The 12,676-nt window shown below is 45.1% G+C and overlaps 1 protein-coding gene across 8 annotated transcripts in view; it reads right to left on the bottom strand.

Annotated features, from left to right (window-relative positions):
- Ano4 (anoctamin 4) overlaps nucleotides 1-12,676 on the bottom strand; it is a 275,001-nt gene that overhangs the window by 161,943 nt on the left and 100,382 nt on the right. For all 8 annotated transcript variants that reach the window (XM_033763868.1, XM_033763866.1, XM_033763863.1 and 5 more), the window contains exon 2: nucleotides 11,408-11,602. In XM_033763868.1, coding sequence (XP_033619759.1) covers nucleotides 11,408-11,462 — 55 coding nt within the window. In that variant the 5' untranslated portion in view covers nucleotides 11,463-11,602. The remainder of the gene's footprint in view (nucleotides 1-11,407; nucleotides 11,603-12,676) is intronic.

Here is a 12,676-nt window from a genome sequence, read left to right as displayed (position 1 = left end):
CAGTACCAGGTTGAACACAGAGCTACACACTGAGCTACATCCTCAGCTCACTTTACATTTTTTAATTATTTTTATTTTTCAGTTTGAGAAAAGGCCTCACTAAGTTGCCCAAGCTGGGCTTGAACTCACAATGCTCCTGCCTCAGGCTCCCAGAGTGCTGTGTTGACCAGTGTGGGCCACCACACCAGCTTCATGTCACTTTCTTTGTGGATGCCTTTAGGACTTTTCTTCACTCGTTTTGTGTGCTCAAATGGTTGTGAAAAGCTTCTTCAGAAAATTCATTCTGAATGTATCACACAGGACAAAATACGTACGTGTCCCTTGGCAAAGGAAAAAGAAAATGCAAATAAGGAAAGAATTTAGTATGTATTTTTAGAAAGCAATTTTATTACTCAGCAAATGACAGCAAAGGACACCAATACCAGCTGGCCACATTTACCAAGGCCCCAAATAGCTTGCTTCCCAAAGCACCTCTCTATTTACCAAACTCCTATCGTACATCTACAATATGATCCACTTAAGGAGGAAAAGATTCCAATAAAGGATGATTAGTGTTATTTCTAAACCACAGCAGTGTTTTGAAAGACACCACATTCACCTCCCATACAAGAGAAATAAAGCTGAAGTGCAGTAGCCCCTTACAGTTCTCCCATGCAGTTTCAAAGTCACGTGGAGGACCTTCTCTCACAGCCACACCAAATGCCCATCTCACAAGCAGGAAAACAAATGGGTAATTTCACCTGAGCTTCATTCAGAGCTGTTCCAGCAGAGCAGCCAGACTCCTCAGGTTCAGTGGACGAGCTACGGCCACACTGCCCAACAAAATGTCTATTTCCAGAATGCCAATGTTTCAGACTCAACTTATCCTTATCCTCAAGAAAAACAAGTTGTTGCACTGGGAGGGGGGAAAAAAAAAACCACAAGAAATTTAAGATATAAGTTCCAGCTGTGGTCCAGCAATGTTAATTTTGTGTTTTTAGGGAAGTAATTTCACCTCTCCACCACAGTAAGATAAGAGCATCTACTTCACCAACTGTTGAGAAAACTACATGAAAGGCAGGAACAACACATGTGGAAGTTTTTTGGAAGAAACGGAACAGCATCTCCATGTAAGACGCATGGTATCATGACACTTGTTGTTCTAAAAATTGGTCATGTATCTGCCTTTGCCTCATTTCTTTTCTTTTTTGGATAAAAAGCACATTCTAAGGTACTGAGTTGAGAATGTTCCTAATATGAGCTCAGGCCTTGACATTAGTTCCCAAGAATAATCTTTGAAACTCGGGAAAATAGGACTAAACTTTATACTATCAGATCCAGAAAGGGGAGTCTGAATCATCAAAAACCTAGTGCAGGGCCAGGGATTTAGCTCAGTGGTTCTGCCACCTGCCTGGCAAGCGCAAGGACCCGAGTTCAACCCCTGGTACTAAAAAAAAAAAAAAAAAAAAAAAAAAAAAAAAAAACAAAACAAAACAAACAAAACAAAACAAAACCCTAGTGCAGGGTAGAACAGCAAGAGAAACAAGAAAGTAGAAAATCACTTAAATAGAAAGAAATACAAACAATCCATTATGATCAGTAGACTCTAACTGGTCCCTTCTTAGTTTTGTTTTATTTTACTGACATTTGAACTACCACAGGTTTTTAATTTAATTTTTCCAAAACTTTGTTATGCTAACTTGCTAGAACTATTGCTAAGAAGTTGTTTGAAGGGAAAGGTACTTGCTCACAGAATGAGAGGATCAGGCCACCTGAGCTGGAATCTTGCCCCAGTCTCTTCCTGGCCATGTCACCTGGGGCAAGTTACTTACCCTTTCTGTGTCATAGTTTCTACCTCCATAAAAGAGTGATATTAGAAATAATGGGAAAAAAATGAGATAATGAATGAAAATAACATAACGATGCTCGAGATAGAAAACATAGTAGAGTGCTTAATAAATTACACCTATACCTTTGTTGTTGTCAAGCTGTGCATTTCATACCTATGCATTTGGACAGCGTGACAGTCATTCTAGATCACTGGAAATAACAAAATCCTCAAGTTTCTCTCCTATGAAATCAATATGTGCTGGTATTCAAATGCCATATCTATATAATGACATCAATCATATCTCAAGTGCCATATTTATATAAGAGGAAAATAACCACTCATAAAGAGAAAAGGACCACTTAAAGGTTAAAGTGAGATAAAAGACTTGTGAAATCACTCGGCAGAAGTAATAAAACATCAGCAAAACGTCATTTTACAAATTCTAAAAGAGAACAAAGGACATTTTCTGAGATGAATTACATTTCTCTAAGACTATCTGATGGGTCTAGCAGATAAATAAAACGCAATAGAAGAAACATTTCAGAAAGCTTGAGATTCTATTTTATATGGCATAGCCACTAAGCTGGGAAAATTTATACCCACTAAACTTTATAGTTTCAAGCTCAAAAAAACTAAAATCAATGATTCAGTTCACCCTGCTCCTGACCCTTGAATTGTAGTCACAAACTTAGTGCCATTTAATACTTTTATTAGTGGCCTATCAAGGGGAATAGAAAATAATGTTCACTAATTATGAGTGGCTAAGGGATAAGGTCAGAATGTAATCAACACACAAGAGAAACATCTGAAAGAACTGGAAGGAAAAAGAAACCATAAATGCAAGATAAAAGTGAATGGTCCTTTGTCTCTAGATCAAGCACAAGTTAACTCAGAAGTGGCTCTGTAATGTGGGGACCAGACAAGAACTGGTTCTGAGATTCCTCTGCTTTCAGACTTCTCAATTTGGTTTACAATGATGGGTACCAAAAAATGACCACTGTCATTTTCTCCTGAGCACCTGGTGTGTACCACACACGACGCTGGGCACTGCACACGAATTAATCTACTCAGTTGTCATAAAATTCTATAAAAGGTTGCTACCTATAATGCATTAAAACATAAACTACTCAGCTAAACTGAATTTCAAATTAATAGCATAAGATTTCATTATGGTCAAAAACTACTTGCTTACCTGAAATTCACATCTAATGGGAGGCCCTATATTCAATCTGGCAGCCCTAATAGTATGGGATAGGTGTTAATAGTCTTATTTTATTGATGAGGAAAGTGAAATTCAAAGAAAGTAATTTATCCAAGGTCATATAGCTATCCGAGGATATATCTAGGTATTAACCCTAATAACAAAGCCAGCACGAAAAGTTTTCTCTATCATTATGCCTTTCCTCCTGTTGAATGCTTCAAACTTATTTACATGTTTCTCCCTTAATACCACGTGACTGCCGGCAGAGCAGGTTAAGTGCATGTCCCACCATGACCATTTTCCCCCACACACTTCTCTTTCCTACTTTCTTTCGGAGCTATGCCTCCTCCTCCTTGGGTGTCGCCCAGGTGGGATGAGAAATTAAGGGGTCCACCTTCTCTTTGTGAAGTTTCTGTCTTATTATTTGTCTCATGGTTTGCTAACCAACCGGGGAAAAGGTACATATGGATTGTCAATTGGACTGTCTCTCTCCAGTCTTAAAAGCTTGAGCCGCATGATGAGAAAAAAATGACAGAAGTTCATGCATTCCAGAAAGCCTAGTAGTTCACTCCTTCCTTTCTGTTTCTTTTCCAAGGCTGGTTCTCTAGGTTTTCCATGTCCTTCAAATTGAACGCCTTCTTTGGCTTGGATTAAATAATGGGTTTTTGTTATTTACAACAAAGAACACTGACTTTTTGTCCTTGCTGGCCAGGAGCTCCCTAAGATCCATGTTTAATGGAGTCCTGTACCATTCCAACAGTAGTGTCACCCAAATAAGTACATTTAGTACACAGTAGGAACTCAGAAATGCCTGCAAACTCAAAGGATGTTTGGGCTGGTGGTGCAGAAGGTGGAAAAGACACTCAGGAGCTTTCTCCTTCCATTCAACCACCAGTCTTGATTAGGCTTCTCGAGAGCTCTTTGGGCCCTGGGACTCCTAACTGCATAAAGAGTGGGTGGCTTCCAGAAGAAGCCCTGTGTTTCTAAGATCTATGACATATTACGAATAAGAAATTCTCTTCTGTAATAGATGGACCTGAAGTTACATTCTATACCGCTAGAACATCGTTCTTAAATATACTTTAAAATGTTTCTAATAATTTGTCGAATATAATTTTTCCTTATATTTTCAACCAATAGTCAATGAATGTAGACTTCAAGAACAATATAATAATGGGTAGGTGAAAGTAGCAATATGTTCACCAGATAAGGGCAGCGACTTGACAGTTGTTAACTCCCTCCACTGCTGATATTATACCTTGGGAAATAGCTTGACATTTATTTGATTTTTTTATATATTAATACCAGCACAGGATATCAGTTAAAGGAAAGGACCGATGGCTTCTACTCTGCCCAGGTCAGACTATAACAGAATATTCCAGTACTAACAGCAATAACGGCACACGATGTTCTAAGAGGCGTGAGGGTGACATAGGAAAGAATCGCGATGCTTTATCATTCAAGGAAGCAATCAGGCAAAGCTTCAGTCAGAAATCAGCTCAGGAAGAGCCGGTCATGGTGGTGCATGCCTGTAATCCCAGAACTTGGGAGGCTGAGGCAGGAGGATCACTGTGAGTTCAAGAACAGCCTGGGCCACATAATGAGTTTCAGGTCAGTCTCAACTACATAGAGAGACCCTGTCTCAAAAAACCCAAAAAGAAAAGAAATCAGCTCAGGATGAGTTTCTAAACAAATAGAGGATCACACGCAACAAATATTAGATTCAGTCTGTATAATTTCAGAATGCAAACTTTTTTGTAGCAGCAGCTCAACCAGACTGACAAGCAGTCATGCAAGAGCCTACTGTGGACTGTGTGTGACGTTAGAAGCAACAGAGAATACAAGAAATCCGGTGCAGTTCCCGCCTTCTGGGAGAGCTCTAAAACCTGAAACAGGTGGGCTTTGATGAGGTTTCCAAGTTCTGTAGAAGCAAGAGTGGTGGGACATCAGTTCTCACCAGTGAGATCCGGAAAGGCCTCTTGGAAGAGGAAGGACTCGAGCTACATTTTGAGGAACAAGAGACAGAGGGACATTTATTAGAGGAGCGTTCCAGAATGAGGGAGACACTCAAGCAGTAGCAGAGAAATGGACGAGTAAAAGCGTCATTGAGAAATCGTGAAAAGCTATGGATGGTGAAAGCAGGTAACGCCAGTAGCCAAAGAGAGAAGCTCAACGCAGTATGGAAAGGTTAAATCACGGAAGGCTTGAACGACTAATCTCCCAAGGGCCCTTCTCCGAGATACCCACACAGGTACGTAAGAGGAGGGTAGATATTCACACTCTTCTCCAGAGCAGGACCTTGGGGTGGTCTGGAAAGTTAGAGAGGGCTGTTCGAAGTGATCACACGACATCTAACTCCCCACTGAACCTCCAGATTCGCTCTTCTCTAGCCACCCAGGCCTTTGCCTCGCTTACTTCGCCTCTTACTTTCTACTCGCTAGTTTTGCGTTCAGCGGCTGCTTCCCAGGTCATAGCCCTGGATTTCTTGACGAGGGTTACCTCGCCTCATGATTCTTCCCTCAGTCGCTCAACTCACCACCCTTTGGATTTAAAGTCACTCCTCCACAGCCCCAGGAAACTGGTCCCAGGACTCCCAGCTGATTCCGAATTCTGCAGACGCCAAGGCCACGTGTATAAAATGGTGTCATATTTGCATGTAACACACACACATGCTCTTGTGTACTTTGGAAACGGTCTCTGGGTTATTTACAGCACTTAACACGAGGTAAATGATTTGTAAGTTGTCACACCACGTTATTTAGGGGGAAATCACAAGGAAAAAATCTGTACATGTTCAGTACAGACCTAAAACTTTTTTTTTCCAAATAATTTCTATCTGCAGTTGGTAGAACTCCAGACAGAGAATGGAATCCAGGTACACGGGGCCGTCTAGGTGCAGATGATCCCTCCTATTTTCTGGCCTTTCAGTGCTGGGAACCCTCTGGCCTGCTACAGTCTTCATTTCAAACTCAGGACCAGACCTCGTCATGACCAGTACCCGCCCATAATGCTAGGGACACGCACTCCATTCTCAGAACGCCTCCGCGTGTCTTTCCAGTTCCTCCTTCCACCCCTCTGACGCTGTTTTAGCTCCTCTCAGCGTCCAGCCCATTGATCTCCCACCCTTTCACCACTCTTCACCTCCTTTATGCCTCTCTTCACCAAGCCTAAATCGCACAATCGGCCCCTATGGTCCCTCCCTCCTATGCCCTTGATTTCTTCTCACTCTTCCTATTTCTTTGGCAAAACCGCAGTTTCCTTTTTGGTTTTTTTTTGGTATGGGGGATCGAGCTCGGGACCTTGCCCTCGTGAGGCAGGCGGTGCCACCACTGAGCTAAATCCCTGGCCCTAAAACCACAGTCTTGATCAAATCTAACTCTCCACCACGATGCCTTTACTCATGTAGCTCAATAAAGTTTAAACATTCCCAGTCATGGCGAATTCTCCTCTGCCTCCTGTTCTTCCTTCCCCTTTCCTTTTTCTCCTTCTTCCATCTCCCCTTCCCTTTCTCTTTCTCCTCCCTCTCCCTCTCCTTGGCTCCGTTCTTTCTCAGGAATGGTCTTCTTTCCAACACTAAGAACTTCTCAGATCTGTGTCACATCTTCCCAACTGCCCCACCCCACCACCCTGTGCCACAGACGCTCTCTCTCCGTGACCGTGTCATGCGCGGCTCTCGTCCGCTGACATCCACCTCCCAGCTTCTGCTGCGCATCTGCTACTGTGAAAAGTCCCTCTTACCTGTTCCTCACTATGCTCCGCAGCAAAAATCGAAAAGAGCTGTCTATAGCCCAAGCTTACAATTTATACCCTCTGATTCTGTCTTAGCCCCCGCTCCAGTCCCTACGTCTTCCCTGAAACTGCTCTCACTGGAGTCACCACTGATGTCCGCTGTGCTAAAGTCAATGGCCTATTCTCAGTTCTCACCATACTCGACGTTCAGTATTTAGCCTAAACAGTCACTCTCCTCTCCCTGATACATGTTCTTAACGTCTTGCACATGGCACTTCTGGTTTTCTTTCATTCTTTTTTTTGCGGGGGGGTCTTTTGAGACAGGGTCTCACTATGTAGTTGAGACTGACCTGGAACTCACTATGTAGCCCAGGCTGGTCTCGAAATCACAGCCATCCTCCTGCCTCAGCCTCCCGAGTGCTGGGATTACAGGCGTGTGCCACCACGCCCGGTGTGGTTTTCCTTCCTTCTTGCTAGTCATTCTTCCTTTACTGGTGGTTTATGTCCTCCGTGACTTTTTACTCCTAAATCGGGGAAGCTCAGGCCTCAGTCTTTCTCTCCCCTTCCCCACCTGTACAGTGTCTCTCGGCATCCTGGTGAATATCAAACACCCACGATGTTCCAGTCCCTTCTACAAAACCGTATGAGCATATGACCTACTTATATCCTCTAGTGGACTTTAAATCGTCTGTATATGACCCTAAACACCAAATAGAATCCAAATACAAATAGTGCAATATGTAAATAGTTGTTACACTGTGTTGTTTACGGAATGACGACAAGAGAAAAGTCTGTATATATTCAGCACAGGTGAAATATTTTTCCCCGTATTTTCAATCCATAGTTGTGTTGGTTAAATCCAGGGACACAAAACCCATGGATTTAGAGGGCCGACCAGACTCCTCCTTTGACCACATCTTTCCATTGGATGGCACCTGATAGCTGTCACTTGATAACTGACAACCTCCCAGACCACGCTCTACAACTCCAGCTGTGTCAGTCCTACCACTCACAAAATCGCACTGCTTTTCCGCATTATCTGTCGCATCCACCACGGGAACTCTCACCTCAGCCCAGCTTTCTCTTAAACCAACCAAACCTGTCTCGCTTGCATCCCTCTCGTCTTAGTTGATCCTAAGCCCATGTACTCCAGCCACAAACCCCAGGGTCACCTCTAGGTCTTCTTTCTCTCTCACCCCACATTCAGCCCACTGGGAAAGTCTCTTGACCCAACACTGAAATGCACCAGGAATCAGAACCCTCCTGTCACTTTTCGTCTCAGAGGTGTGCTCACCTCCCAGCTGGATTACTTTGGAGCCTCCTGCTCACCCTCTTCTTTTCATTCTCCTCCCTACAGTATATTCTCAACACAACCAAAGTGATGCTGGTAAAATGCGCCAGATGATGGGATTCTTCTGCTGAAACCCTTGTGAGACGCCACATAGGGTCTAGAGTCTTACCATGGCCTGCAGGGTGCTGCCCCCTGGGTCTCTGGGGCCCCAGTGAGCTGCTCTTCCTCTCCTTCACTCTACTCTAGGTTTACAGCCCCCACGCCAGATTCGGCAGTCCTGCCACAAGGTGGCCCCGACCAGCCCTGTGCCGGAATGGAACTGTGCAGACACCCAGCTGTCTCTCTCAGCAACTCCTACTCCTTCATCCTGTATCTCTTCCACAATGCCACCTGCCTTGACTACCTTACCTGGAACTGTGCTGTGACCCTCCTTCCCTTCCTACCTGATTTATCAATTTTTAGTTTGCATATAACACTTATCCCTTCCTAAACACTATATATTTTTATATCATATGTAGTTCATATATAATCATATAAAATAGCTGGGCATGGAACACACCTGTAATCCCAGCACTCAGGAGGCTGAGGCAGGAGAATCGCTGCAAGTTCGAGACCAGCCTGGGCTACCTAGTGAGTTCCAGGTCAGTCTTAACTACATAGAGAGACCCTGTCTCAGAAAACCAAAATAAATAAATAAATAAATAAAATAATTGCTACTATAATATAGGTACACACAGTATATAACATAGCTTATCATATGGGTTACATATTTACTACATTGATTTATCATCTCTCCTGCTAGAACGTGAACTCCCCAAGGGCAGGAACATTCTGCCTCCTTTGCTCATGAATGTGTCTCTGCCCTTACAGAAGGAAAAGTAGGCAGAGCAATCAGAAACGTACAGCAATTGCCCAGAGCACAGCTGCTGAAGGCTGAGTCCAGTCCCATCCTACGCCTTACTGGAAGTGCAGAGATAGGCAGTCCACAGCCTGCCTGGCCTTGAAGACAGGTGAGCAGGTGATTTCAAAATGTTCAAAGTCAACGGAATCCTGCAAAGAACAGCATGATCACTCGCTGGGAAGCTCATCACGGCATCATACCGAGAACTGAAAGTGTGTCAGTCCGACTCGCTGACGGTCTGCTTCATGGGTCCGTTTGACTCCGCCATCATCCCAGTGTATTGATTAGTCAGTCAACAAACACTAATCTAGTGTTGCTCTGAAAATGTTGTCGCTGTGACTAAAGTCCTCATCAATTGGCTCTAAGTAAAGATTGTTCCAAATAGGGCATATCTAACCTGCTGCCTGTGGGCTGCTTGACTTTTTACTTTTTCTTTTGTTTTTAATGTTATAATATAAATAATTTAAAAGAAAGGAAGCTTTTTGTTTACATACATTAACAATAGCATATATTTTTTATGCAGCCCAAGGCAATTCCTCCTCCTCAGTGCAGCCCAGGCGAGCCAGGCACAGGACTGACCCAATCTGGTGGAAACTTGAAAAGCACAGCTGAGGTTCGCGTGAAGCAGTTTCATTTCCGCCGTCACCGGGAACTTTGTGGCCAGTCACAGCCCGCTCCTCCCGACTGCCTGCTGCATGGGTCTCAGACCTGGCCCGCTGGTCCCCCCGCGGTGCAGGCTGCCTTCTCGGGATCAGTCTCTACCGCTCTTCCCCGACTTCACTTTTCCGGTTGAACCTAGCGGATGGGGTCCAGCGGCAGGGTTGAGACAGACAGAGGGGCGCGCTGGGCAGAATGCGAAGGGCGCTTGTTTTGAACAGGATCCAAGGCCTGAACTCGATGCTGCCTGCTGTCAGTAGGGCCCGCAAGGTGAAGACAGCAACCCAGGCTGGAGCTGAATCTTCCCGGTTTTGTTGTAAAGGATTCACTGGGAGGAGGCAAGAGAAAGAGAGGCTGGCAGCTGGGATACCAGGAAAGCCGCACGGGAGAGAGCTGAGAGGAGAACACGGACAGAATGTTTCCTCGGGTTGCTGCTGGAGAACCGCGTTTTGGGAGGGGGCCTGTGTCTGCCCTGGGCTGATGCCTCTACCGCCCTGTGACGATGTAAGGGCCACCGAGGTCCTGAGGAGTGGCCGCAGTGGGGAGGACCAGCGCGAAGCTGGAGCGCGTCGGCTGAAGGCTGGCTGGGAAATGAAAGGGCAAAGAGGAAGAGTGTGCGAGCCGACGTTTGGCTTCCAAGGGGAGGGGGAGAAAGGCACGGGGTCCACGAGGGGGAAGGGAACCAGAGGGGCTTGGGCTCCAGCATAGACTCGGGGAAGTAGCCAGCAGTAAAGAAGGGGAGAGAGAGATAAGAGCAAGGAAACACATTATCCCGAGCAGGGTTCAAGAAAGTCGAGGTATCCAGGGCTCAAGGGCACAGAGGACGGCTTGCTTAGGGACAGAGAGAGGCCCCCTGTCTGCTGCAATCCGGTGAAACTGGGGAAGGGTGGAAACCAACAGTGAGGCGTTTGAAGATGGGGGTCAGGGACCCCCACAAATCATGCCCAAGGGCCTCGGGGTTTATTGCAGAGGTTAGAAAGGAAGACCACATCTCAGAGGGAGAGAATGGGGTGCAGGGCAACTGCTGGAGGCTTGGTTGCCCTGGGGTTGGGGTACCACCCGCTAGGACCCTGCAGACAGGAATCAGGGTGGCGGAGAAGTTACTCTAGGTGGCTTCTCACTTTCCTTGTGATCCAATATTGCGACTCCATCGTCTGGCAGAAACCCTGCCTCCTTCACTGACGTTTCCTCAACAGCCAAAATATTTCCTAGCAGCCAGCAGGCCCTCAGTACATCTTAACTGAATATTTGTAGAAATGAATACTTAAATGAGCCTTTCTCCCAAACAAGCACATAAAGCCTTTTAGCGGGAATGACCTGCTTTAATGCAGAATCCTTAAATACTTTTAAGAGCTCACAAAAGCTTCTTCTCGGAGGCCTTGAAACGGAACATCATGACGCCAGTCTCCTTCCCTGACCTCAGGAGGATGCAGGCAAGCTAAGCCAGATAATGCAGGCATCAGAATGCACACTTTTAGCTTGAATTTCCCCCCTGGGTATCTTACAGCGAATTATCAGGAAAACGGTGAAATATCTATTTTTTTTTTTACTGTACAGTAATTTTTTTCTGAACCGAGCAAGAGTTTATCACTCTGATTTGCATTTAGATGCTGCCATTGTAGGTGGAGTGTGGTTTTCACCGTCCCTGATACCTCCATCTCTCTCTTCCTGCTGGTCCTGGTGACATTTACCATCAACTGAAGTGAAAAGAGGGAGAAAAGCAAGATTTCTACAAAAAGTAACTCAAGTGGCACGGTGATATAATAAAACGACAGTGCAGGCCGTGTCAAGCCCTTGTGGAGCTTCCCCAGGCCTTACCTGCGTGGAACACTTTGTTTTTTCCGTTAGTGATTCCGGAAGAGCTCGCTTCCATTTTTATCGTCCTTCGGCCTGGCGGGAGCGAGGAGTGCCTGACCACAGGCAGGCGGCGACGCGACCCCGGGCGGCTTGCCACGCTTTGCCGTTGATGGGTCTGCAGGCGCTGTTCAGCCCCATGAATAGACACACTTAAACCTGGAAGGAGAAACAGCCCGTTAGACCGGAGAAGTCCATCCTACACGGCGAACACGGCAAGTTTTGATCCGGCTGGACTTCCAGAGAACACAGCAGCTTGCTTCCAGTTCTCAAGGTGTGCCAGCAACACCAGATCTTCATGCAAAAGTAAACAGTCGTAGTCATCACAACAAAACTTTCACGAACATTCAAGAAAGACCATTCAACTTCCTATTGAAATTATTTCCAACATACTGGAAAATATGCATGTGTTTTGCATGCCATTGTCAGGAACTACAAGGCTTAAGAATTGTTGCTGGGATTCCTGGCACTTCAATAAAAATCAATAAACTTTCCGCCCGGGATTCACTGACAGATCAGAGTTGGCAACTGAGTTCACATTTACATCTCTGTTAACGCAGGATTATGTGCATTTTTAGAACTACTCTGTTCTGAAAATAAAACGGGAAGATGATGCCAAACACACCAAAAGCAAAGACAGTGGTATGAGCCCCAGGTAGCTATTACCCAGCCATAAGAACCCAGGCTCTCCCAAGCCTGCTCATCTATTCCTCTGCTCTTGCTGTTGGTTTCTTTCTTCAGTGCTGGAGGTGAAAGCAAATGTTACACATCACGTCGAGCTAGTCAAAAGCTATACTGATCGCTTTGACTCAGTCACATCGGCACTGATTACAGACACTGATGCACATCGACTGTACAAAAATCTGAGTTCAAAAGGTAGTTTTTTAAAAAATGCACTGAGCACTGTCGGAGGTTGCTAAGATCCCAGTTAGTCACTCAGAGGATGGATGAAGGAGAAGAAGTGGGCACTTAGCAGGGCTTTCCTTTACCAGCCATACTTCAAAGTACCCAGGTGGCTGATGAGAGACAGCGCTGCACTACGGAGAGTCCCTGGGAACGCAGGCTGATGGAAAGAGAATTAGGAAGTCTTTGAGGAGTCCCAGTGAAATATGGAAAGTGGCATGCTTTGTCCAAAGAATTTCTGCAAGGGCAGAGTTGGAATTCAAACTCTTAGAAAAACCCAACTCTGTTCTTCAAAAAAAAAAAAAAAAAAAAAAAAAAAACAACACAACA

Source organism: Fukomys damarensis, unplaced genomic scaffold (genome assembly GCF_012274545.1).
Source record: "Fukomys damarensis isolate Sample0158 unplaced genomic scaffold, DMR_v1.0_HiC HiC_scaffold_15, whole genome shotgun sequence".
NCBI lineage: Eukaryota > Metazoa > Chordata > Mammalia > Rodentia > Bathyergidae > Fukomys > Fukomys damarensis.
Note: the sequence above shows the minus strand (reverse complement) of the source record. Positions and strands in the feature narration are given on the sequence as shown.